This window comes from Vipera ursinii (genome assembly GCF_947247035.1).
Source record: "Vipera ursinii genome assembly, chromosome: 1".
NCBI classification, from domain to species: Eukaryota; Metazoa; Chordata; class Lepidosauria; order Squamata; family Viperidae; genus Vipera; species Vipera ursinii.
In genome coordinates this window covers 303414-331044 of record NC_139512.1, presented here as the reverse complement: position 1 = coordinate 331044, position 27631 = coordinate 303414, and the positions used below count along the sequence as shown (strand labels likewise).

The 27631-nt window shown below is 43.2% G+C and overlaps 2 protein-coding genes across 3 annotated transcripts; one reads left to right on the top strand and one right to left on the bottom strand.

The window, feature by feature from the left end:
* Window positions 1–74: 74 nt before the first annotated feature.
* CHERP (calcium homeostasis endoplasmic reticulum protein) lies at window positions 75–19052 on the top strand. Of its 2 annotated transcripts, XM_083357259.1 has the most exons (18): window positions 75–212; window positions 1328–1501; window positions 2171–2355; window positions 2943–3080; window positions 5131–5282; window positions 5790–5901; window positions 5998–6087; window positions 8549–8777; window positions 9168–9346; window positions 9499–9928; window positions 13080–13318; window positions 13625–13758; window positions 14650–14736; window positions 15186–15335; window positions 15935–16045; window positions 16265–16359; window positions 18081–18266; window positions 18805–19052. In XM_083357259.1, exons 1-18 carry the CDS (start codon window positions 173–175, stop codon window positions 18807–18809), a joined length of 2736 nt encoding a protein of 911 aa, XP_083213385.1. In that variant the 5' UTR covers window positions 75–172; the 3' UTR covers window positions 18810–19052. The 2 variants fall into 2 exon arrangements, with proteins under 2 accessions (XP_083213385.1, XP_083213384.1); XM_083357258.1 differs by having other exon boundaries at window positions 5790–6087.
* A 396-nt stretch (window positions 19053–19448) lies between these two features.
* LOC310632818 (uncharacterized protein C19orf44 homolog) lies at window positions 19449–27280 on the bottom strand (the record flags this gene model as incomplete). Its single annotated transcript, XM_083350246.1, has 8 exons — window positions 19449–19764; window positions 21804–21970; window positions 22376–22465; window positions 22568–23009; window positions 23816–23883; window positions 25664–25949; window positions 26520–27134; window positions 27230–27280. 8 exons carry the CDS (start codon window positions 27278–27280, stop codon window positions 19681–19683), a joined length of 1803 nt encoding a protein of 600 aa, XP_083206372.1. The 3' UTR covers window positions 19449–19680.
* Window positions 27281–27631: the final 351 nt, after the last annotated feature.

The following is a 27631-nucleotide window of genomic DNA, read 5'->3' as shown; positions in this document are numbered from 1 at the left end:
GGAGGAGTTAGCATCTCCATGGCGACGAAGCCGTCAAGAGCGACCTCGAGGGAAGGAGGAAGCGATGTCGCAAGCGGGGCTCCTTTTACGACAGAGGAGCGCTCGGCGGCTGGCGGGGCCTAGTCTGACCGGAGGCGCTCTTGAGTGGTTGTCCTCCCTTTCTTTGACCGCCATGGAGATGCCGCCCCCGCCCCTGCCGCCCCCGCCCGAAGGTGAGTCTGCGTGACATCTCGGGAGAGTGGTGGGGCACACGTTGGGTGTGTGGCTGTGTGTCTGTGTGATAAGAAGGGCAGATGCGACTGTCCCCAAACCTGGCCTTATAGTGGGGAGGATGCTTCGTAAGAAACGTTATGCCTTTTGGCTTTTGTGGAAGCCAGGCTTAGGGTTAGCGCGCTCCGCACATGCTCAGGGGCCTCCAGGGTTCTGGCCAGATAGTAGAAATGACGGTGCCTGACAAGGCCAGGAGGCGTCCACAACTGAAAATGTGGGAGAAACAGTTGTTTAACGTAAGCCACATTAACCTTAGGGCAGGGGTAGGCAACCTCGGCTCTTTTATGACCCCTGGACTTCAACTCCCAGAATTCCTGAGCCAGCCAAGCTGGCTCAGGAATTCTGGGAGTTGAAGTCCAGGGGTCATAAAAGAGCCGAGGTTGCCCACCCCTGCCTTAGGGCCTCGCCCCCTTAACCCTTTCCCGTAGCTTTCAAAAACCAGTAACTTCCTGGGTTATGTCCCTCCGTACACGATGCAGCTCTGGCAGGATTGGCAGATGCCAGGTGAGGTTATGGAACTGACCTGCTTAAGCAGAATATAAGAATAGTTCAGCATTTCTGTACCAACTGTGCAGGCGTTGTTTTTTCTTGGTAAAAGACAAAAGTAGTTTGAATGGTTCTAAGCTCTGAGTAGAGTAGCCAGCACCTAAGGGTTTAAAACACACAACATGTTTATTCCTGTAAGAATATAAGTCTAAAGTCTGATCAGAAAAGATCAGTACCTGGTAATTATGAAGGTTGTTTTTTTTAAAAAAGTTTTCAATAAAAGATGAAATGAAGCGAGGATAGAATGGAAATGCAAGTGTGAAGTAGACTTCCAGCATCTAGAATGTTTTTTTTAATATGTCCTACTGGAGAATCAATCTGGCCATTCTAGGAAGCACACTGCCAGATTATATAGGATGTGTTGTCTTTTGCATAATTGGTATCTGTTTCCTGTTTTATTTAGCACTTCTTAAGTCATGTTTTATAGATATGGTGATTAAGTAGAGGGGATTTCTTAATTTATAAATGCACAGGGATATCTGCTCTTACTCTTACTCCTCCTTCCTCACAGATCAAGAACTACGCAATGTTATTGACAAACTGGCTCAGTTTGTGGCACGGAATGGCCCTGAGTTTGAAAAAATGACAATGGAGAAACAAAAGGAAAATCCTAAATTCTCATTTCTGTTTGGAGGAGATTTCTACGGCTATTACAAATACAAGCTGACTCTGGAGCAGCAACAGTGTGAGTTAGGGAGGAGGGTGGCAACAGAATTTGCTGTGGATAATATAAACTATATTTTATGCAGCCCGTCATTCAATTGAACTGTTAGGAGACCCATAAATTTTTTTAAAATGTGGCATTCAAGCTATATGCAATCGAAGAGGCTAGATATTGTTGTCTTGATTCTTTATTTGCTCTGTGTCTTAATTTCAAAAACTGCCTGGAATTTTTTCCTTCATTCTGAAGTTTAAATGGTCTTGGGGGATTGCTGAAGGTTGTAGAAAAGAACAAGTAGGTCACTTGCATATTTTGAAACTTGATCCTGATTATTTTAGAGCAAAGCTGCTGCATACCTGTTAATATTTTAGCTGAAGGTCCCCATTTCTTTGGATAACTTCAGAATTACTTGTGCATAGAAATCAACAATAAGTGTAACTTTTGCTGACTAGTTGTAGGTAGGGAAAAGGAGTTGGGAATCTTCATTTCCAAGAAGCCATTTTTAAAACCACTGTCTAGATTTTCACTTCTTCTAGGAAAAAAAACAGTTTTCCCCACCTGGATGAGAAATTTTCCAACTGCAACGTGCTGTTTGCAAAATGTTTAATGGATTGTGATAACTGAGGAAGAGAGTACATGATCCATTATTCAGACATGGCTATCTTAGGGTTCTTCTGTGCTCCTCCTTTACAGTATTGTGCAAGCAAAGTCAAGATATTGAGGCTGTCCCACAGATGCAGCCAATTCCCCAACCACCTTTGGCTCCTCCTGCTGCCCCTATCACCACTCCTCAGGGGACTCCTTCAATGGAGGAATTGATCCAGCAAAGCCAATGGAATCTGCAGCAGCAGGAGCAGCACCTCCTTGCCCTGCGACAGGTATGGATTTGACAAAGTATTGTTGATATGAGACTTAGAATGGGTTTGGTCAAGCCATCATAGATCATGCCAATGGTTTTGATGTAACTCTACATCAGAGTTGCAAGGTACTTGGCAAATATTTTATTTCCTGTGGAGGATGCTGTTTATTTAAGAAATAAGCATGCAAAAATGATTCATTCGGAAGTATTTTACCCAATATATTTAGAATGCAGGCTATTTCAGAGATACTAAAGAACTGTTACCGAGTATTACCTTGTTTTTCTTACACCCTCTACAAAGACTTTCTTTGAAATACGGTGTCTGAATCTACTGAGAATTTAAATAGAATATCTTTCCTGTTGTTTTTGTTTGGGTGGATTCTTCCTTTGTGATTTGGTTTTGGGCAGGTGCATAGCTTTCTTTGAGGAACAAAAGGAGTATTTTTAGCCACTTTAAAGCTCAAGCAGAGTAAACTGTAGCTTAAAAGAAGGACTGCCTCTGCCGTGGATCGTTAAATGTCAGAGGTGTTACAGTCAAACATGACTTCTAAGTAGAAAAATTTAGAAACTCTGCTAAGGGGTTGTCCTCTTTAATTCTCTGTTTAGGAGCAAATCACCTCTGCAATAGCTATGGCTATTGAGCAACAAATGCAGAAAGTCTTGGAAGAAACCCAGCTAGACATGAATGAGTTTGACAACTTGCTACAACCAATCATTGACACCTGCACCAAAGATGCTATCTCCGTAAGTAATGGCAAAATCAGAGCCAGGTGATATCTGGTACAAAGACAAAATGTTTGTTACATGTTTGAAGAAGTCTCTCAAGTGGTCATGAAATTCACTTTAGATATGAGTAGGAGTTAGCAATCAAGTCCATCTATTCTGATAATTCTCTAGAGCAGTGTTTCTGCATTGTAGCTTGAAGGTATGTAGAGTACTAATAGTAGAACAATGGAGTGGGTCTGTCGTATCTCAAGCAGATCTGGTATATCTATAAAACTGGAAAAGTTATAAAAATTGAATCAAGGCTTAGAAACTACTGCATTCAGATTGGAATAGCTCAGAAAGCTCTGATATAAACTCTATATAAAGTCAATTCTTGGGTGAAATATGAATCCATGTAATGATTTTTTGTTATAGCTTATAATTTTAGTCAGTGATTTCTATTGTGTTGCCAGGTTCACGATAAAGTTATTAGCATAAAAGATAAACATCCTTTGCACCTTCATGCACCCTCCTTGTGCCTCTCATACGCTCTCCCTGACCATCACATGCACCTCCACCCCCACCCAGCATCTGCCACTTACCGGTGTGGGATTGCAACTTCCTGCCTGCTCCCCCAATGACTTTAGTTATGAGACACTGTAGGAAGTTTCCTAGACTAATGATGGTGGGATTCAGTTAACAACAGCACCAGGACTGTAGAAATTGCTGTTGCTAAGCAATGCAGTTACACTTTACAGTTGCATTGCTTAAGAACAGAAATCACAGTCCCAATTATCACAACTCATAATCTTGACCCTTTGTTTATTTCCTTGTATTTTACTGTTTGTATAGCATTACTTTAAAATCTTTTTTATCTTATTTATACTCCTTCTCTAAAATGTTTACTAGAAAGGCCTCAATAGGTCTAACATTATGTGAGCAGAGAACAAGGATATCAATGATTTCCAAATTTAATCTTCCTGCCTTAATCACTGTATGGCAGGCCATGCAATTGATTACTATTGTATGTTGTGATTAAAAACAACTCTTACATCTTTCTTAGAGGAAGAACTTTGAATTTGGGGAAAGGGAGAGAAAAGACATCATTTGGTACCCGAAAAGCTTTTACTGTCACTTAAACATTAGACTTTCTAGAAGCAAAATAATATGGCCTCGGGGTTGGTTTCCTGGAAACCGTGTGTTACCCATAGCTTTGTTAATTTCTAATTAGTCTTCAGTGTATTAATACTAATAATAATAAGAAGAAGAAGTAAGTTGGAAGGGACCTTGGAGGTCATCTAGTCCAACCCCTTGCTCAGGCAGGAAACCCTATACCATTTCAGACAAATGGCTGTCCAGTCTCTTCTTAAAAACTTCCAGTGTTGGAGCATTCACCGCTTCTGCAGGCAGGTTGTTCCACTGGTTAATTGTTCTAACTGTCAGGAAGTTTCTCCTTAGTTCTAGGTTGCTTCTCTCCTTGATTAGTTTCCATCCGTTGCTTCTTGTCCTGCCTTCAGGCGCTTTGGAGAATAGCTTGACTCCCTCTTCTTTGTGGCAACCCCTGAGATATTGGAACACTGCTATCATGTCACCCCTAGTCCTTCTCTTCATTAAACTACACATACCCAATTCCAGCAACCATTCCCTATATGTTTTAGCCTCCAGTCCCCCAATCATCTTTGTTGCCCTTCTCTGTACTCTTTCTAGAGTCTCAACATCTTTTTTACATCGTGGTGACCAAAACTGGATGCAGTATTCCAGGTGTGGCCTTACCAAGGCATTGTAAAGTGGTATTAGTAGGAGACGACCAGGCAGAGCCCAGGGGCGGCAGGGTCAAACACATCATCAGTTTGAAGTCACGCCACTCACCGAAGGGACCTAAGTCCAGTCCCACCCTTGAATCTAGTGCCAATTTGCCTTGGCCGTTAGTAGATCAAATTCTTGTGTATAGGAACATGAAATAAATGCGTAGTAATTTTGAACTCTTATCCTGGCCCTTGTTTTGTTTTGTTTTTTTGCCCCTGCTCTTTTTTATGAACCTGAGCTTTTGTTTACTATGGCAAACTTTCATACCATTTTATGTTCACAGGCTGGAAAGAACTGGATGTTCAGTAATGCCAAATCTCCCCAGCATTGTGAACTAATGGCCGGGCATCTGCGCAATCAGATCACTGCCGAGGGGGCACATTTTGAGCTGCGACTACATTTAATCTATCTGATTAACGACGTCCTCCACCATTGGTGAGAATTGGTTCTTTTTGAGCTCATTCTTAGGTTCTTAGGGCAAACGAATGGATGACGAATGCTTGCTCAGATGCACCTTGAAAGATAGGATCCAGGAGTTACTAATCTGCATGTCATATTGGCACTGTAGAGAATTTAAAAACACATAACTCTTTGGTTCACTTAGATCGTTCTAGTCATCATTTGTAAAACAATCCGAAATGGTAGCCAAAACTATCAAATATTAAATAAAAATCTTTTGGCTGAAAAACTTCAGCAAATTTTGAAAAATAGGGAACCATAAATACATGAAATTGGCTCTTTCTCTTATTTGGGATATAGGTGTGTTTTGTTTTGGGTTTTTTTTGCATCTGTATTAAGGTTGCTTGACAGACATATAGAGGAACCTAGGATGTAGTAAGCTTGCACATGATTTGAAATGCTTTAGATGTCCAGGTCAAGAACTCTACATACTTAAATTAGTCTACTCCTCTAATGATGTCCTTGTTTTTGCCTTGCTTTCAGCCAGCGGAAGCAACAACGTGATCTCCTGGCAGCTCTGCAAAAAGTGGTGGTGCCCATTTACTGCACTAGCTTCCTGGCTGTGGAGGAGGACAAACAACAGAAGATCGCCAGGGTGAGCAGCTCGGCTTTACTTCAGGGGCAGCCAAGAGCTTGCCTGAAGTCCAGCCTGCCAAGTAACGGCCTTTCTCTTCCTCTTGATTTCCCACAGCTCCTTCAGCTGTGGGAGAAAAATGGCTACTTTGATGAATCGATTATCCAGCAGCTCCAGAGTCCAGCCCTTGGACTCGGGCAATATCAAGTAAGTCCTGGCAGTAGATTTTTATTTTTTCCTTAGCAAGGAAAAGCTTGGTAGAAAGAGTGCTGGGTTAGGTTTAGTCTGAGCCAGCTGTTGACCTCAGCTCAGCATTCTTTCTTTGCTAAGAAACATCTTTTTTGATCTACAGTATAAGAAATGTTAATGGCAGGTCTGAAAAATTAAGTAGTGCTAGAGAATTTTGAGATAATGAATACTTGGTGAAATTTCATTAAGGAAGAATATTGCTGCTCACTGCAGCTAATGTTCTGGATTTCTCACAGAATTAAACTCTAGGAAACTACTGTTCACAGACTAATAACCCAATTTTGTATACTTTGCTAGCCAATAACTCTCATGTCTTCAGTCAAATTATCTCTGCGGTTCATTGAGTGCTACTCTTAGGACTCCTTGTGGCTCACGAAGAAAAATGCATAACCTATTTTTAGAACATAATGGTTGATAGTAATATTACAAGTGGCTATGTGATATTACATTGTGTAATATCACTAATTGAAAGGCCTGGGACACTGCCAAGCATTCTGTCAGATAGAATAACAGTTGGAAGGGACCTTGGAGGTCTTCTAGTCCAACCCCCTGCTCAAGCAGGAAATCCTATACCATTTCAGACAAATGGTTGTCCAGTGTCTTCTTCAAAACTTTCAGTGTTGGAGCGCCCACAATTTCTGGAAGCCAGCCATTCCACTGATTAATTGTTCTGTCAGGAAATTGGTGAAATCTTGTTCATAGACTTGAGATTATTCTTAGAGATAAACTTGTTTTCTTTATTTCAGTTTACTATCAATGTACGGACATGTAAGCTGCATTTTTAAAAAATAAAGTTAACTTAGTAACTGAACTAATCCCTATTCATTGTTCCCAACCTAGTGGATTGTTGGATAAAAAATTACATGAAGTGGTTGTCCTATTTGAGCAGGAGGCTGGACTAGAAGACCTCCAAGTCCCTTCCAACTCTATTCTGTTCCTGTTCCTATTCCTTTCTATTTCTATTTCTATTCCTTTTTACTGGTAGGATAACTGTCCCAAAACAGGGGTGTCAAACTCAATTTCATTGAGGGCCGCATCAGCATTGCGGTTGCCCTCAGGGGGCCGGGTGGGTGTGGCCAGGGTGGGCGTGGCCTACTGGGTGGGCGTGGCTAGAGTGCGTATGGCCTACTGGGTGGGCGTGGCCAGCTCTACATCGTTGGCATCAAGGGTGCCTATGGGGGCCTGGGCAGGAGTGGGACAGATCTGAGGGTCTCTGGCAGGAGGAGGGTCTCTGGGCCAGGGCCAAGGCAGTGGGGGCCGTTCCCTCACTGTTTCCAGGATGGCTTCGCGGGCCACATGAAACCACTTTGTGGGCTGGATCCGGCCCCCGGGCCTTGTGTTTGACATGTCTGTCCCAAAACAACAGAACCACATTAATATGGCAAACAAAGTTTGCTAAAGAAATATATAAAAAAGGGGCTACATCAGATTGGGTCTGTAGAGAAAAGCATGCTGCAATGTATCCTGAAGGTGGAGGCTGTTGGGGAGGAGTTCGGAATACTGTCGAATTCTCCATTTGAAGCCGCCTTCCCTTGTCATGTGACCTGGCGCAGAACATATGCAGCCTGCCCTGTGCTTCCCAGCAGACGCATACGCAAATGCTCATGAGGAGAAAGCAGAAATATGCAAACCAAAATGCAGCAATTTCATGATGCAGAATGAAATGTTGCTGCTAATAAAGGCATTGGGCAGCTTCCTGGAAACAATTTGGTGTGTGCTTGCCTTTGATGGAATTATTATTATTATTATTATTATTATTATTATTATTATTATTATTATTATTATTAATTCGGTTTATATACCGCCCTACTCCCAAAGGACTCAGGGCGGTTTACAAGGCAAAATTGAAAAACAATACAATATAAAATTAAAATTAAATTAAATTAAGTCTAGCATGTAGTATGGCCGGATTTCCAGGAGATACGGGATACATTCTGGAGGAATAAGAGGCAGCTCAGTCCAAATATTTTATGCGAGAGAAAGAGAGTGAAAACAGCCTCTCCCTAATGGTTCTCAGAGTATATGGTAGATGCTGATAGTAGAGTGGTTCAGTTTGGCAAGATTCTATCTATAGATGTGGATCCATAAAGAATTCAGCTTGAAAGAGCCACCGTGTATTCTTTCTTGATTTAACATTATCAAGCTTATTTTAATTTGCAGGTACATTGAATTGAAAATTTCAGTAAAAAAGACAAACTGGCTTTAAGCAACAAATTAAATTATCGAAATACTAAAACCAATCAGGCTGAGTATGTTGCACAAATCTAGATGGTAATTGATCCAATTATGGGTATTGGGTGAAAAGAGCTATGTGAGAGAGAACAAGATCCTTAGTATTGGCAGGACTCTCAGTTTTATGCTGCTGGTACTTTAAAACTTCTTTCCTTTTCCAACCCTCTCTTTCCCGTCACCTTTGCAGGCTACTCTGATCACAGAATATGCCAACGTTGTGCAGCCAATTCAGGTTGCATTTCAGCAGCAGATTCAGAATTTGAAAACTCAGCACGAGGAGTTTGTCAACAGCCTCACACAACAACAGCAGCAGCAGCAGCAGCAGCAACAAATGCAAATCCCCCCACTGGAAAGTGAGGTGAAACCAGCTCCTCCAGCCTCAGCTCCTCCTCCAGCTACTTCCATTGCACAAGCAGGTACAGCTCTTCTGAGATCACAAGAGCTTCTGTTTCTGCAAAACTTCTATAGAATGGCTTCTAATCCAGGGTTCCTGAGCCTTGGCAACTTGGAAGAGATGGACTTCAGCTCCCAGAATTCCCCAGCCAAGTTTAGGTCACATCCCTTCAAGTTGCCAAGGTGGAGAGAAACGCCACTCAACTCTCTGGTTTGGCTGTCTGAGAAGCTTGGGGATGCAGTGAGTGGGCGGTCCGAATATTAGTAGCTGAACTTGATTCGATGAGATGATTCCGTAAAACAAGCTGCCCTGAGCAAAGGTTTGAGGCAGTGCCCCTAAGTGTTCTCCTCTGCTGATTTTATGCCATGCCCAGGGAAGAGGCTGTCCTTCCTCACATTGGGATTTGTTTCAGATGAAGGGAAGGCTCAGCTGCCCCTTGCAGGCTCCACAGAATACGAAGCCACAGGAGCTGGGCCACCTGATCCTGCTGCAGCTGGACCTCGTGGACCTGGGCCTCATGATCACATTCCTCCCAATAAACCGCCCTGGTTTGACCAGCCTCATCCTGTCACACCTTGGGGCCAACAGCAGGTACTAGCGGAAGGTCTGGGGTATATAGAGTGGGAAGTATTTCTGGCCATGAAGAGCTCTCTAGCTTGCGTGAAGCAGAGGGCCGGCATCTAGTCAAGCTCTTGGTTTTCTGACCAGCCCCCCAATCAACTCTTGTGTTTTTCCTTCTGCAGCCCCCTGATCAACCTCCGTTCCCACATCACCAGGGTCCTCCCCACTGTCCTCCATGGAACAGTAACCACGAAGGGATGTGGAACGAACAGAGGGAGCCTGGCTGGAACAATCAGCGTGAAGCCCCCTGGAACAACCAACCAGACCCATCTTGGAATAATCAGTTTGAAGCCCCCTGGAACAACCAGCATGAGCAGCCACCATGGGCCGGGGGCCAGAGAGAACCCCCCTTCCGTATGCAGCGCCCACCTCACTTTAGGGGGCCTTTCCCACCTCACCAACAGCACCCTCAGTTCAATCAGCCTCCTCATCCACATAACTTCAACCGCTTCCCACCTCGCTTCATGCAGGATGACTTCCCCCCACGGCATCCCTTTGAACGGCCTCCATATCCCCATCGCTTTGACTACCCTCAGGGGGATTTCCCTCAAGGTGAGTGGATAGTAGGGCTGGTGAGAACTGGGGGTTAGTCTTTATAGCTATACAGGCATGGTATCCAGAAAAGCGTCTGCCTGGTCTCTTCTTTAAAATTCTTGGCCTATTTGAGAAAACCTCGGTCTGCTCATAAGCAATGCATTCTGGAAAATGAAAAAGGAGGCAGGTGTGTGTTCCTGCTTAAAATTCTGAATGCCTTTTCTGTAAGGTATGGCTTTTCTAAAGGGACGCGGTGGCTCAGTGGGTTAGGATGCTGAGCTCGTCGATCATATGGTCGGCAGTTTGGCGGGTCGAATCCCGAGTGCCGCGTAGCAGAGTGAGCGCCTGTTACTCGTCCCAGCTTCTGCCAACCTAGCAGTTCGAAAGCACGTAAAAATGCAAGTAGAAAAATAGGGACCACTCCGGTGGGAAGGTAACAGCCTTCCGTGCGCCTTTGGCGTCTAGTCATGCCGGCCACATGACCACAGAGACATCCTCGGACAAGCGCTAAGAAAACCAGGGTCCTTTTCTTCATTGCCCAGAAGTGGTAGACTTTTAAAACTGATTGTTGCTACAATGATATTATATGACGAAGCGCTGGTGAGCCCCAATGGGTTAGCTTTTTTAAAAAAAAAATAAGGCCCAATTCACTGATCTGCTTGGCCTAGAATTTTGACTTTCAAATATTTGCCTGAATCTGCTCTTTGTGCACCCTGTTAGAAACGGGGCTTGCTGGAAAAGGTCCTTGAAATCCTGCAGGTGATACCTGGGCAATCGTGAGTTTATAAGTCCTTGCCAAGGATAGCTGAAAGTAGTCATAGTTTAGCTAATCTTTGTGAGACAGCTTTTTTTTTTTTTTTTTTTATTATTGAAAAGTTTTATAAAATACAATTTTCCTTTAAAAAAACCCACCTTCCCCCTCCCTCCTCCCCTCCCTACCTCCCCCCTATCTCCCCCCCTCCCCCTCCCCCTCCTCCCTCCCCTACCTCCCCCCCTCCACTTCCCCTCCTCCCCCCTCCCCCCCCCCGACTTCCCAGAGCAAAATACAAGGTATATATCTAAAAGGCAATCATAAACAATCATATACTAACAATTATAAACTCTAAAATCCATCACTCTCTAGCTTGTATATAGTAAACCAATCCTTAATAATACTAAATATATATAAAAAACTAAAATAAAAGAAAACTAGCATCATTCCCATCTATATTCTTCCACAATTCACTATTACCTTAACATATTCTCATTTGCACATTAATAAATAGTTCTTACACAAATTAACCCACATTAACCCACAAAACTTTCTTCCTCTTCCTCTGTAGTAAGTTGTCCATTAATTCCAAATTAAAAAAAAAAAAAATCTATTACCATACATAGCATCCCAAAACTTTTTTTTTTTTTTTAAAAAAAAAAAAAACACAACTACCACTTAACTATAAATATTTTGTGGAAGTTCCATAGATTTCTACTGATCTTATTTTTTTTCCTTTTTTGAGCGTTTTAAGGCAGCACGCGTCACCCTCTGTTCTCTAAGATCATCCAAAAGAGTTGCAGCTTGAACTCCTCCTGTACCCTTCTCGTCTATCTGTGCATCTTCATCCTCTTGATGTTCTCCTTCTCCAGATCCCTCTGCAGCTTCCAGAAGTGTTGATGGGGTTACTTTCAAGACATTATTATAAAAATCATGCGCTTGCTTCACATTACTCAAACAGTACCTTTTGCCATCATACATGAAGCTCAACCCAGCTGGGATCTCCCATCTGAACCTTATATCTCTTTGCTTGAGCTCTTGCACAAGAAATATAAAATCCTTCCTTCTCTTTAAAATCTTTGGAGGAATTTCTTTTAGAACCAAAACTTGTTGACCAGCAATCACAACTTTGGTATCGTAGGCAGCTTGTATAACTTCATCTCTAATTTCCCTTTTTACAAAATAAACCACCACATCTCTAGGCAACTTTCTCTGTTTAGCAATCCACGAATTCACACGAAACACTTTGTCCATACCTTGTTTTAATTCAGATGCTGGATGGTTCAATACTCCCTCAAAAGCCTCAGAAACCAGCTGCTTTAAATCTTCCTTAATATTCTCTTTTAGGCCTCTAATTCTCACAGCAAACTGCATCTGGTAAAATTGAGCCAAGCTCTGTTCACTGTCGATTTTGTCTTTTAAATCTTCAATTTCCAATACTTTTGCTTCTAATAAAGCATTCTTTTGAATCAAATCTTGCACTTGATCATCCAGCACCTCCACACATTTAGCAACTTTTTGCACTGAGGACAAAATGTCTACCTTCATTTCTCTAAGTTTCTGTTCCATCCTTTCTTCCATTCTCTGCTCCAATTTCTCCAATTTCTCCTCCATCTGTAGAAATTTAACACCCATTGACTCCAAAATTAACTGGGTATGTTTTTCAAGATCCTTCGATGTCAATACATCAGGAGAATGCAACGCCTGCAGCAATGATTGTTGTTGCACCGGAGAATTTCCAGCACTCCGAAAAGTTCTAGGGGGAGGTTTAGCCGCCATCTTTTACTTACAATTGTGACGCACTTTCACTTTAAGTTTTAAGCAAAGTCCATCAAGCTTGAGAGTAAAATAAAATCTTCTTCATCTCTTCATCTTTCCCTCTTGTACTGCTCTGCCTGCTCTTTCCCTTTCATAGTCTCTCCTTCAAGCAGGGATGGTCGCAGACGCCTGGCTCTGCTCCATGAAGTCCGGAGCAGAGACGCTAGCCAGCTGGGAGCAGCCCAGGCTACGGGGGAGTTCAATCCTTCAGCCGCCCAAGCTCCAAGCTCAGGCGGCCCCGGAGAACTCAACCCCCACCTGGGGGCTCACCTCCTCCTCTTCTCCCGAGGAGGGGGCTTCAGATTCGCCCGAACAGCTGATCGGCGCTGTTTCGGGCGAAAAAACACCAGCTAAGCCGCGGGCAGCCCGGGAAGGCTCCCTCCGTCGCCGCGGAGCCACCGGAAGTCCCTTTGTGAGACAGCTTTGATGTGTGTGAAAAACTCAGGGTAGTGGGTAAGATGGGGAAGAATTTATCTCCATTTTCTAACCTTGTTTCTGTCTGTTTCTGTTCTCTGCCTTCCTCTTGTTATTTGCACAAGTCCCTTTTCAAAAGACTGCCTTGAGTCATTTCAAGTTTGAACTTCTCATATTCTTTTCCAGAAATTGGACCACCTCACCACCACCCTGGGCACCGCATGCCACATCCTGGAATAAGTGAGCACCCTCCGTGGGGTGGGCCACAGCATCCTGACTTCGGACCTCCTCCCCACGGCTTTAATGGGCAGCCACCTCACATGCGCAGGCAGGGGCCACCTCATGTTAATCACGACGACCCCAGCCTGGTGCCAAACGTCCCTTACTTTGATCTTCCTGCTGGACTCATGGCTCCCCTTGTCAAAGTAAGTGCTTTCAACGATTGATTTGGGAACAACTGAATTACGGGCTGTCCAAGGAAAAGCTGTGTATTGTCACAGGCGTATGGACTTTTCTCCTGAATGGTTGTAGGAGAGGCAAGGTGGCGTCTGGGCTGATAATAATCAGCGTTAGGAACTTAGCTTCTCTTAAGGTCAGGTAAATCATTTCCACCTATGACGTCTCCTTCAGCCAGTTACTGGACGTTTAGCTCCACTTAGACTACAAGATTTTTTTTAAGGGTCCATTTTTTTACAAGTGCCTCATTTAAATCTGTGCTTTTCTTCTTTTAGCTGGAAGATCATGAGTACAAGCCTTTGGATCCCAAGGATATCCGCCTGCCCCCTCCGATGCCTCCCAGTGAGAGATTGCTGGCTGCAGTTGAAGCCTTTTATAGTCCCCCATCCCATGATAGGCCAAGAAACAGGTAAAAGATTGAGCTAGGCCTAAATGTTCTACAAATTCTGCAGTCTTCCTGATAATTTTGATTTCTGACTGCTCCAGATCTGGAGAATTTCTAGACTCTTGGCATTTTCAGATTATAAGCAGGAAATGCTGTGAGCTTTCATCTTTACAGAGGTAGAGTCTGGTGGGATCCAGAAGGGGCTTCTTTGCTTTTGCATCTGGCCTCTGGAACATCTGGACACCCAGAGTCAGGTCCGCTCCAGTCCTCCTGAACTCCCATTAGAGCTCTACCAAGTTGACTTGGGGCTCTAAAAGGAGGACCTCACGTTGGAGGTGGCTTATAGATTAATATCAGATCCCACCTCCACCCCACTCCACCCCACCCCCTGCTCATCCTAATTTCCCCCACACACACACATCTTTTAGCTATCGTAGTTTGTATTTTATAGTTTTGTAGCATTGTATTTATATAGTTTTAATATTGTAAATCACCTAGAATTAAAGGTAAAGGTAAAGGTTCCCCCGCACATGCATGCTAGTCGTTTCCGACTAGGGGCCAGTGCTCATCTCCGTTTCAAAGCCGAAGAGCCAGCGCTTGTCCGAGGACATCTCCGTGGTCATGTGGCCGGCATGACTAGACGCCAAAGGCGCATAGAACGCTGTTACCTTCCCACCGTAGTGGTCCCTATTTTTCTACTTGCATTTTTACGTGCTTTCGAACTGCTAGGTTGGCAGAAGCTGGGATGAGGAACAGGCACTCACTCTGTTATGCGGCACTCGGGATTCGACCCGCCAAACTGCCAACTTAGAATTACTGTATGGTAAAATGGGCAGTCAATATATTTGATAAACAAACAAGCAGACAAGCTGATTTCTCTCTCCCCGCTCCCCTTTCCTACTTGTTTTATTTCAGTGAGGGCTGGGAGCAGAATGGGCTGTATGAGTTCTTTAGAGCAAAGATGCGAGCCCGGCGCCGCAAAGGGCAAGAGAAAAGAAACAGGTAGCAGTTTCATTCATATTATTCTAGTGAAAGTACAAAAAGTCACAGGCAAGGTTGAATTTGTAATGCTGTCAGGACAGTACTGTAGTATATGTGATGTATAAATATGGCACAGAAAAGTTCTGGTTTTGCATGGGTCTAAAGTTAATTACAGATAGGCAGAATGCATCTCAATCATAAACACTTTCTCAAACATAAATGTGACCTTATTTTTGGCTGGAAAACACTTGGCTGTGAGTAAGCCCATCTCACTAACAAATTTTACAGGATTGGGAAAGGTATCGAGTATTTCATCTGCAGATTTTTTTTTTTGCTTGCCTGTGAATGTTCATCAGGATTGGATCATATTTTAGATTCAGTGTCACTTGCAGCATTCATGTTGCTAGACAGGCCTGCTTTTTCAGTAGTCAGTTAAAGTCATATTTTTGTTTCCTCCTTTTCTGGTGCAGCGGCCCTTCACAATCCCGCAGCAGGTCTAAAAGCAGAGGACGGTCTTCTTCCCGCTCCAATTCAAGATCTTCAAAGTCCTCTGGCTCATACTCCAGGTCTCGATCTCGATCCTGCTCCAGATCAAGGTCCTACTCCCGGTCTCAGTCCAGGTAAAAAAATGGGAGGGAATTAGGTTTAGAAAAAGACGGTTGGGAAGATTTTTCTACTTGGCTAGTGTGTGTGCAGTTTTGTACTGCCTCTTAAGGAGCCTGAATGTTATCGTTGGAAAGCTACAGAAGTAGTGTTTGTGTAAGCTGTATCTCGTGTTTTCCTCTGGAAGATTTTTTTTTTCCTTTAAAACTTCCTGCTGTGTAAGAGATGACTTTCATGTTTTGGAGGATACTGTAGGACAAGGGTTGGCAGAACCTGGGGCCAGAGTGAAAATGGGGATCAGCCTAGAATCCCTACATAGCCGCAAGAGAACCAAGTCCAACCTCCCCGCCCTTCAGTGCTGTTGGCCCTTATCTAACCAGAAGCAGGTGCCTAGATCGTTAGTTGAGAAAATTCTTGTTCCTATTCCTTTTAGGAATAAATCAGTTTAATTGAACCTTCAGGTGTGGACCTGGTCTTTCACGCCTGAGAGATACCTTCTAATTACTGCCCTAGTATCTGTCAGTAGCTCCAAGGCTTTTTCTTACCAATAGGGAGGAATCAGGAAACATACAACATACGTAGAATGGAACTAATTTTTCACCTGTTTGTTTTGTAGGAGTAGGAGCAGATCCCGCTCTTCACGAAGTCGCTCCCGCTCCAGGTCTCGATCAAAATCCTACTCCCCTGGTAGGCGGCGCCGGTCTCGATCTCGCAGTCAGACACCTCCGTAAGATTTGACTTGTTCACTCTGCCAAGATTTTGGTCAGCGGGGGGCAAAACGCTGAAATGTTTGAGGAACCATGTAATACAGTAGTTAAAACTTATTTTAAAAATCCTACGTAGATTCTTGGCTGTTGCCACATTGTCTTCATTAGTCATTCTTCAGCAAGTGTTAGCCAAGAATATATAAAAGGTCTGATTTATGACATTCTGCTTACTGATGTAGTTCTGCCGCTGGATTGGGCTCCAGCTCAGGACCTCCCATACCAGAATCCAGACTTGGAGAGGAGAATAAAGGACATCAGATGCTGGTGAAAATGGGTAAGAAAGACTGACTATTTCTCTCAGACTGCATTACCTTTCAGGCAGTATTCTTCCCAAATTTGTTCCCTGTATGGAGAAATCACTGCTTTCCCACATGTGTGTTGAGGTTGCAGCTCCAAGAATTCTCAGCCATATGTGCAACGAATCAATGAATGCAATGAATTCGGGGACTTCATTTCCAATCAAGTTGGGAACAGTTGTGTTGAGTTTCTTTGAACCAAGATTTGCACAACATGCTCGATCTTTAGCTGCAGTTTTCAAATCTTTCGTAACTTGAAGTTTTTACGTCACTGTAATTCTGTAAGAAAACAGCACACTGTATTTGATATGGGAGATTCCAACAGCATGCTTAGGGGTTGAATTGTTTGCATATCCCATTGACTCAACCATGGATGAGTGAATCTGGGTCCATCCGAATCATTCCTCTACACATCAGGACTGGCTGTACAGGTAATCCCCAAGTTACAAGCGTTCCCTTAGTGAACATTCAAAGTTATGTGATAAGCGCCCCCTACTGTTTATGAAAAAGTCCCGAAATTACAAATCTTACAGTACTTTAGGCCTCTGTTCTCTGCAACAGAGAAGGGAATGGAAGCTGGGGGAGAACGGATATCCAGATGCACATAAAACCCTCCCCCGGCCTCCATTCTGGGGCTGCAGGAGGCCTCCGAGGCCCAGAATGGACTTCCGGAAGCATGTGACTACCACAACCTCTGTTTCGGGCCTCGGAGGCCCAGAACAGGCCTCCAGAGAACCGCTGAAGCATCCCCCTTTCCATACAGCAGTGGCCTGGAAAAGGCCTCCGACGCCCGGATCTCAAGTATCCCCTGGCATCCTTTCTGGGCGTCAGAGGCCTTTTCTGGGCTGCTGCTGCCTGGAAATGACACCGGGGGACACTTCAGGGGGGCTCTGGAGGCCTGATCCAGGCGTCAGAGGCCTTTTCCCAGCTGCTGCCACCCAAAAAGGATGCCGGGGTACGCTCCAGTGGGGCTCTGAAGGCCCGTTCTGGGCCTCAGAGGCCTCCAGGCCTCCTAGGTCCAGAACGAAATCCAAGGAGGCAGCCATGTGCTTCTGGAGGTCCTTTCTGGGCCTTGGAGACCTCCCTCTGCTCTTGCCGGGAGCAGAGAAAGAAACAAGAGACCCAGAGTGGCAGGATGGGGGGCGAGCAATTGTGGGCCCCCAGGGGAGGGAGCATGAGGTATTTTGTGAGTCAGGGGAGGCCTTGGGTGGTCAGAAGCACTAGGCCCCCCATGGCCTTCCCCACCCAGATATATCTCCTGTTCACTTAACAATGCCCATGCATGAAATTAGCAAATGCGTGGGCGAAAGTTGGGAGTGAATTGCATTCAAGGACGAGATTCACTCCTACGAATCCTCGAGTTACAAATGGAATGGGCAGGCTCCATTACATTCGTAACTCGAAGACTACCTGTGTTTTGCCAATAATGGCAAGAATTGCAGTCTTACTCTAGTCTTTCAAAAAGCCTAATTCTTCCAAGTATTTTCCTAGCCTACTTTGTGAAATGTTTATCCAGGATCCTGAATCTACTTCTTCATACAGGATTTCCTCTGCTGGAAGAATTTTCCTGAGGCAGATCTGTACATGGAGTGAGCAAAATTGGTCTGGAATAACTGGAAGTGAACACATAGACATGATTCTGTTGGTTGGCAGCTGGGATACTTTTGTGTGGTTGATCATGCTATTCTGTGTTTTTCAGGATGGAGTGGATCTGGGGGCTTGGGTGCCAAGGAGCAAGGGATCCAGGACCCTATTAAAGGAGGGGATATCAGAGACAAATGGGATCAGTATAAGGGTGTGGGAGTATCCCTAGACGATCCCTATGAGAATTATCGCAGGAACAAAAGCTATTCCTTTATTGCTCGCATGAAGGCCAGAGATGAAAGTAAGTGCCCAGTGTAGCAGATTAACAATAATCGGGGCAAATAAACTTTTGAATACTTTCCATAAAGTTAGCAAGTCTTTGGCTAAAAGGGAATTCTTGGTTTAGGAAGCTGTGTTGGTTGCTTTTGGTACTGATGCTTACCAAGCATCACAGCAAGGTGCTGCCGTGAGCCATCTTTGTCTTTTTGAATGTAGTGTGTGTGCATATTTGAAAGAAATAAAAAGGAAGTATCTACCTTTCTAAGAATAATGTTAAGTTCTTAATGTTTGGACTAAGCTTGGGTGCGTTTGAAAGATGCCCAGTAACAAGTATATATATTGAAATTGGGGGCAGTGCAAACCAGTAGCAAATCTTTCCCTTTGAATTGGCTATATAAATTCCTAGCATGTACAGGTGTGCAAAATGTTTTGAAACCAAAATTTCAAGTGTGACACTGCTTTTTTTTTTAGCACTTAAGCGGTTGATCGTTTCAGAAGTGTTTTCAAGCTCCCCGATTCACAGTTTATATTTTTCTGACAATTATATTTTTCTCCTAAAGGCTAATGGTGTTTCAAGTGGAGGAAGCCAGATAGCTACCAAGTACTGGGCCAATGAATCAAGAATCTACTGTACATTCTAAAACCCCATGATACCCCTCTGCAGCCATCACAGCTCCATCCAGGACAGAGGGCTTAACCACTCAACAGTTACTTCTAGATGTTTAAGGATTTGTAACAAGAAAAAAAAATATTTAGGCCTTTTATATTTTTGTATATAAAATCTTAATCCTTTTAAGAATTAAGAGGAGTGCTGGAGACTGACTCATCTGTAGCACCATCGCATTTCCTTGTTTGTTTCAAAAATACGAAGCGCGTTCCTAGAAGCCCTGTCTGAAAATACCTTTTGTAACTCTGGGTGCCCATAGATCAGCACTTCTGAGCAACCTAAAGGCTTGCCCCGTGCAAACTGAAAGAACCATTTTCCTCCCTGTCTTGTTCTTTCACAGCCATCCATTTTGACATAAGGTAGCAACTGTTGTAGACTGACTGACTGTAGCTGTGAAATTTATTCACCTTTCAACCTTTCTGTCACGAGTCGGCTACCATCTTGTATTTACTGTTGCCTTCCAATAAAAACGTTTTTCTATATAAGGATGAGATTTATTAATAGCCGATGCAGCAACAGAATATTTTCTCAGTCTCATTTGATACTGCCAACCTAGAGGAAGTTTAGAGATTGACTTTAATTTGCAGCACTGAATTGTACATTGCATAATTACATCAAAATGGGGTAGAGAATCTCTTGTTGAGGTTTCTCTTCAAAAATCCCATCTAAATGCATGTTTCAAGTTGTGATTCCCAAGACTTTGTGCTTGACTGAAGAAGGCTACTGCTTTAGCCTTCTAAAACTCTGGTACTGTCCATTTTTTATGGGCCTAAGAAGCCATTTGTTCTTGTTCTTTCAGCTCTTGCAAGGCTTGTTCCACAGTCAGAGGCAGGGGCTTGTGCTGTTGAATATACTGCAAGAAAGAAAGAAAGCCAGATTAATGTACCAAACCACTCCACGCCCACAGCTTTCTTTACTCTGACCATTATATAATCGGGGCAGTTGGAATTTTTTTAGGAGATGTATTGATGCTGCAGTCATACCAACCCTAGAATTATCTTTAGTATTAAAGGATTAAACTAGCTCAATGTATTTTTTTTAAAAAAATAATAAAAATTCTGCCAATCTTCAAAATTTAAGAGTGCAGCACTTTGAAGCCACAAATATGAAATTGATGAACCTAAGCAGGATCTAAAACTATAATAACATAATGGGAAACTCTCAATAACATTCTCATTCCAATGTAAATTATTAATATCAGTATTTAAAAAAATATATTCAAATGTAACAAAATGTCTTCACACTGGAAAGATGTGTGCCAAAAGTGCCTTGCTGGATAGTACATTCTAAAACTTCAGTCATTTATCCCAACTCATCCTTAGAAGGTAAGTTTGGCTAAGAAATCTGGGAACATTCTTCTTGTTCCTATAGGACACTTTGAATTGGAACCAGAAATTAACTTTTAATGCAATGAAGTTCATGTAAAATTAATTCAATATGAAACCACAACAGTTTCAATTACTCTCCATTGTACTAAGAAATTTCCACACTTCCTCAGAGGCAGACACATGCATAATGTATTTGCACTAATCAAGGCAAGAGATTACCACGGTACAGCCTGAAATCAAATTCTATGTTCCAGCAGCCCTGTAATTGTCACAGTAGCTTAAACTGTTACAAGTGCTATGTGATACAGAGGACGCCTGTCCCTCCAGAGAAAAAGCTCTAAAACACGCAACTTTTTGGGTGGAGTGTGCATACAGGTCATGACTGGCATGATTTGGTTTCATTTATTTGGCTGCAACTGTGTGTAGGGCAAAACTGGCTAACTTTATCCTTTACTGAGATGGTAAATGGGATCATGGCTTGCCAATCCCTCATCTAAAAGCATGCATTGAAATGAGCACTTTATTTTTCAAAACCTTTCAGAACAAGCTAATAATCTTTAGATCAGTGTTTTGCAGCCTCAGTAACTTAAGATTTGCACTCTTCAAGCATACTGGCTGAGGAATTCTGGGAGTTGAAGTCCACAAGTCATAAAAGGGCCAAGTTTGAAGACCACTTATTAAGAAAATGTCAGACCTCATCTAGTCCATTACTAGAACCAGAATTTTTACCTTCATTCTCAACACTAGTTTGGGCTTCCTAGAAACAACTCAATCATTAAGCAGACTAGATTTAAGTAGCATCGTGCATGAACATGGTCTCTCCTTAAACTTAAAAAAAAATAATACACATGGTTTGTATAAAATAAAAGCAAACTTTAAACTAGATTTGAAGGAACAGCCTTAGCTGCTACATATTAATGAACATTGGAATATGGAGACTACAAATGCAGTGTAAAAAATGAACATTTTTTTGTTAATATTGTCTGGAACAATTTCACACACATACCTTTGCCTTTATTATTTTTATTATGTACACAAAACATTTGCTTTTATTTTTAGCAAACCAAAAATGAAATTAGAAATAACTTATTAAAAATGTGGATTTAAAAAGCTTTTAAGTTGTTTAAAATTTGCTGTTTATGAACTGAAATTTACCATTTAAAAATTGCAGCTATTGTTACTAAAGCTTGGCCCACTAATGATTCTCAAAAGCGAAAATAGAGATTTCGTTTTATGAGTGATACAGCAACTAAGCTAATTTTCCTAAATTATAGCCACTATTAAGAGGCATCCCTTCACTATATAAAACATTTTCCTTACATGTCCTAAGTACAAGATATGGGGCTCACAAACCTTTCTAGATCAGCCCTTTAGATCTCAGGAATGAACGATAGTGAAGGACTTAATTACCTGCAACATTATTTACATTTTTATTTAAGATTCCATTTCTGGGCTTTTAATGTCACAGTTTCAGAATGCAAGAATAAAACAATAAATTTAGCTTTGAAAAGCTACAACGTGGGTGTTTTTTATGCGCACATAATCTAACTATTACAAATATTACCCTTTTGGCTTCTTCCAAGGTGTGATAGTGATATTCCTCCTCTTCCAGTGATGCCACAAAGGAGTCATGAAGATGTCGATTGATCTCTATAGACTGCTGAATAAGCAGCAAGTTTTGTTTTAACATGTTATTCAAAGCAGAGATAGATGGATTGTACATTGAGAGAGCTGCAGAAGGCAAAAAGATAAGAATAGTTTTAATTGCTCTGACTGGCTACAACTAGGTCTCTTTCAAGAAAAGCAGATATGCTTCAAATCTAAGATGTTTGCATCTGATAATCTCTACGGATGGAATCACCCCTTAGGGAGGAAATGTGACTCAATGGATTTCAGACTTTCTAAGCATTGGCTCAATTCCTGCTACCTTCATTTAAGACCTTCAGGTATAATCATGGTTGCAGAATGCACCAGGTTGACAGGTTTTAAAATGAGGTTCATTTATGTTACAAATTAGTTAAATGACAATGACCAATCAGGAGGAGCGGTAACAGTTTTGTTCCACAATGAGGTGCCTCTCTGTAAAGTTAAGTAAAATAAAGAATGGTGCTCAGCAGGGGCACGGAGAGGTATTACCTTCTATGACTTCCATGTTCAATTTATGGCTGCCAATACACGGAGCTTCAGCAGAGCTTTGTGGTATTGCATAGTCAACAGGAACATCATCTATGTGACAGGAAAGAGACTTTATAGCAGAGGGGACGAGGCAACTGCACCATTTCTGAAAACCAGTCTGCATCTTAATCCACCCCATGCTGACTGACTTACACTGTAACCTATGATAGGCAAGTGAGAAGGAACCGGTCTGAACAGCTGCTTCTTTCACCTCTGTCTTCTTTGTGGCTTTGGTGCCCTCGGGTGCCACAGAAGGGCAGCAGGGAGAAGATAAATTAGATTGAATGGAATGAACTGAGGCACCCATCAGGTCATCTGACTTTTCAGAAGACGATTCTCCTCCTGTTTCCTTAGATGTGGGAGAAAATGATGAGGGCTCAAAATCTTCCGAATACTCAGTATTGTTGAGGCTTTCTTCCTTGCAAGGGGAATATCCAGCAGAACTGCTGCTTAGCTGCTCAGATATCTCCGTTTCTTCCAGGTTTTCCTCTTCCTCCAAGGACCCAGCTGAGGCTTTAAAGAGGCTTTGGGGATCAGCAGGAGACAGAACTGTTCCTCCTAAGTTCTTGCTTGACTTCTCAGCTGCTTGTATTACCTGAGAAAGATATTTTTCTATCAGCATGAATCAGACTGCAGCACAAAATGGAAGCTAAGCAAGCAAAAAAGAACAGGTTCGAGGTTCAAGGTTCAAGGTCTTGGTTATGATCTTTAAGTCCTTACATGGCATGGGTCCGAGATACCTCGAGGACCACCTGCTGCCAGTGTCAACTCCCCTCCGCCCTGTGCGTGCCCACAGAGAGGGCCTCCTCAGGGTGCCTCCAGTCAGGGAATGTCGACTGGTGGCCCCCAGGGGGAGGGCCTTCTCTGTGGGTGCCCCGGCACTATGGAACCAACTGCCGGTTGAGCTCCGGATGGCATCGGACCTCCGATCCTTCCGTCACGGGTTGAAGACCCACTTGTTCGAGTTAGCTGGTCTGGCCTGAAGGGGAATATGGGTTTTTTAATTGGTTTTATTATTTTACTATTGCTGTATTTTAATTGGGCATGGTTTAATTCTTTTTTAATTTTTGTATACCTATTTATATATGCCCTCTGAACCGCCCTGAGTCCCTAGGGAGAAGGGCGGTATAGAAATCCAATAAATGAAAATGAAATGAAATGAAATGAACACATTTCCTTGTAATATTTATCTTAGAAAAAAATGAACAGATGTTACAGATTCCTCCATCCTCACATGCTAATTAGAATAACAGGCTGCTTTTTTCTGATAGAATTAGCAGAAAATAATTATGACCCAACAGTCCAGAATCTTTGCTTCTTTAATAAAGGATCTAGGATGACACAGACTAATACCGATGCACAGATTATTAGTTCCTATTGAAAACACAATAATTGTTTTACCTCTTCTTCTAATTCTGTTTTTTGGTAGGGTTTCAGTTCATCCAGGCTCAAAATATTCACTCTAAAATCTACAGCAAAAAGAAATGATCAATTAGGTTAATCTAGTTGTAGAACCCATGTCCTCCTCTCTTATGAGAAGGCCAAGTTATTTATTTGCTGATATCTGGCCAATTTTGTCATGATTTCCACAAAAAGCATTTCAACATTTGCTTTCTTCTGCTTTTCTATAAGCTGCAGCTCAAAACTGGGAGGGAATACCAAGGCAAAAATATGCATAGGATTTAAGTGCAATGCTTGTTGTGATTCAGGGTCAGCCTGTGGGTTCGGCATTTGGGTCGGACGACTCAGAGGAGGAGGAGGGGGGTGTTGGGGAGGTTGCTGAGGGGGTTGGGGAGCTTGCTGATGACAGCCCTCAGCCAGACCCCTCCCACCTGGTCACGACGCAGACCCAGCTATGTGAGCCCTGACAGCGTGGATGAAGATGACCCACAGCTGGCCCTGTTCAAGGATGCCCGACGCAGGAGGCAGTCAATCAGGAGTAAACAGAGGAAGGCAATGGGGCACCTCAGAAGGAGGCAGAGAGAAGCCACGCCCTGAACTGTATAAAAGGGGAATGCGTGGGAGGGCTGGTTTGCTGAAGGCAACCGTTTGAATAGTTCCTGTTTCATGGTTCGTGTTTACTCTCTTTGCTCTGTTTATGTTTTTATGTTAATAAATTTGGCAGGCTTAGTTCCAGCCTCTTGCCTTCTTGTAAAAGGGGTTGTCCCTGCCTTATCTGCAGGGCCGGTAGCAGGCTGGTACAGAACAATGCTAATAATTTAGTTCTCTGAAATCGGAGAACAGTTCTGGAAATGTTTCTAGTGCCAGAAAATATCAGATTGCATAAAATTTATCTTATTCTCTTAATTCTGTAGTACAGCTAGTTCTCGGGTTACAATGGCAATTGGGACCATGATTGCTGTTGATAAGTGATACGGTTGCAAAGCATGATGTTATATAATTGCATCACTTAGTGACAATCCAAGCAGTCCCGGTTGCCACTGTAACCCCAAGGAGCATGGGTTGTTAAGCAGTAAGTAGGAGGAATCTAAGGAACATGGGGGTGCTGCAGGGGCTGGGGAGCTCAGGTGTAGGCTATACACAAGTTAAGGGAGTCCAGAGAAGGGGTGCTATAGCACCATGTAAGCACAGGAAGGCCATGGGATGGAAAGTGCTGCACTGTGCAACTGCAGAAGGCTTTTCCAAGGAGGGTATGGCATGGTGCAAGTGCAGAAAATTCAGGAGACGTAACCCATGGACTTTGCTTGTGGGAAGCAAGCAAGCAAGGCTTCAATTGGTAATTACATGACCTGGGTTGTCATTGTAATCGCGAAGCAGGCCCACAAATGCCTGGATTGTGATCACGTGACTATGGAAGTGCTGTGACAAACAGAACTTCAAAGATTGGTCGTATGTGCATTTTTTCAGTATTGCCCTAACTGAACAATTGCTGAACAAATGGATGTAAACCAAGGACTGCCAGTACCTGTTTCTCCAATGGCAACCTTTGGAGAAAAATGTTAAATGGTTTTCCACTCTTTTTAAAAACTATTGCTTATCTTTTACTTTGAGATGCCCCTTTTCCTAAAAGAAATAATCTTAAAGGTCAATTGTGCTATTTCTCCCAGAGACTTTGGACAACTGATGGGGTTTACTGATCTATTTACTTTTGTATAGTAAACACAGATGGGAACTTGGTAGTTTGCTGTACCCAAATACAATAAATTACAATTCAGCAACTTCAGGACCACAATAAGTTTTTACTCCTTCCAAAGAGCGTGCCATGACAAAGTGATCTGTTTAACTCACCACTGTTGCTGGAAATATCATTATGTGTATCAGCCACATCTGAGAACAGCTCATCCAAAGATCGGACGATACTCCGTTCAGAAAGAGATTTCCTCTGGTAGTTGGAGCTCCTGTTATGGGTTATTGTATCTGCTAGACTGTCTTTCATAGATGGAGAGGAGGAACGAGAAGCTACGTGGCTTGATCTTCTATCCCTTTTTGGTGAGGAGGGAGAATGGGATAGAAGTCCGTTCACTTGACTTTCTTCAGGCAGAGATCTTGAAGTGGAAAATGTCTCTAGTAGCAACTGGATCAGGATGAATTAATGCAAAAGAAGGGAAACAAGCAGGGAGGGAAGGAAAGAAAATTAGAATATTTTATCAAATCTGGGATTCTGTAATATTGAAAGAACTAAACATGTTCCATGTTTCCAAAATAATTCATTTGTAATAGAAGTTTTTTCAGATGAAACTAAGCGGAAAGGATCTGTGAACATTATATTTATGAGACAAATGACTCACATTTATGTCATTTGCAGTGTCGATTATGCAAATTGCAGTGTCCTGTGATCACCTTTTGCAATCTTCTGACAAAATCAATGGGGAAACCAGTTTCATTTAACAACTGTGTTACTAATTTAGCAATTGCAGGGACTCACTTAACAAATGTAGCAAGAAAAGTCGCAAAATGGGGCAAAATTCACTTAACAAATTTCTCAGCAACAGAAATGTGGGGCTCAATTAAGTTGAGGACTACCTGAACTTGCCAACAAGTTCCAACTCTGAGAAACGTAAACATGGAGACGTAAGTTGGGTCATGTTCCCCTTCACCAACAGTTATCAGTCCAAGTCAGCAAGATAAAAAGAGGTGAAGTTACCTTTCTGTTAGGCTTGAATTTGAATGTATCTTCCTGTCTTTGGAATTCTTGGCAAACCTCTTGTCTATATCTATCCGCATCTTCCTCACTATCACCAGTTATGTCTGCAAGAGTCAAAGTTTTCCTCTGAGCCTTGACATTCTCCTTCAGCCCAGCTGTCTTCTTCAGGAACTTCAAACCACTTGTCCTCAATTCAAAATCATTACTAGATTCACTCAGTGAGAGTTCATTATCCAACACAGGTATCTGCCCGATGCTCTGCTTGGTCTTCCGGCTCTGGATCTTGCTCTCTATTTGAGCCAGCTTGCTGAGGATGGCATTCGATCTCCCCTTGGAGTCAGCACTGAGCCCCACCCTCGCGGCAGGATTGTGCCCCGCTTGCCGGATGTCCACATCCCCATTCTGTGGCTTCTGTTTGAGGAACCGGCTGCCAGGCTGTGCCGGTCGGGTGGTGTCAGCAGGACCCACGTTTTCCAGTCCTTCCCTTCCCGCGCAAGGCCTGCTCGGATCGGAGAGGTTACTCCGGTCACTGTCCGTGGGGAGAACGGAAAGACAGCGAGTGCTGCCACTGGGGGCCCGGGTGATCGGCTTGCTCTGGCCAATCCCTTCTTGCTCCTACAAATCAAGTAAGATTTTAGATTTAGAACCGAAACAGATGGGGCTTGTTCATGGACCAGCACGTTAAGGTAAAACAGCCTCGTCACCATCACCTGCTTCCGTCTCGCGACGACCCGCTCCCCCGGCCAGCCGCTTCTCCGCATAGCTCCGCAGGATCGCGTCCGTCAGCCCTGACCGAGCGCCGCGTTGTTTAGCAACCGCATATACCAGTATCTTCAATCCTAATTTGTCCAGAGCCATCCTAACAGGACTCCCTCATTGGACGGAGGTTACAAGCCAATAGCTAATCGACGATTAAAAAAAAAAAAAAAACACCCGTGCGTCCGTGAGAACCAATGAGCTAGTAGCTAGCATGAGGCGGTGCTCGAAGGCAAAAGACCAATCAGAGGAAGGAACCCGAACGACACCCGACGAACGACACCCAATGAAACATCTCCCGGGGAAAAGGCGGGAAAATGAGCAAGTAGGAGTGAGCGAACGTTTCTGAGCGCGCG

What these genes read in the sequence shown, in the direction of transcription:
- CHERP (XM_083357258.1), top strand. Translation starts at nt 173, where the DNA reads ATGGAGATGCCGCCCCCGCCCCTGCCGCCCCCGCCCGAAG. An exon ending in ACCTCCTTGCCCTGCGACAG is followed by an intron (nt 2,356 to 2,942) that starts GTATGGATTTGA and finishes TTCTCTGTTTAG; the next exon opens with GAGCAAATCACCTCTGCAAT. An exon ending in GCACCAAAGATGCTATCTCC is followed by an intron (nt 3,081 to 5,130) that starts GTAAGTAATGGC and finishes TTATGTTCACAG; the next exon opens with GCTGGAAAGAACTGGATGTT.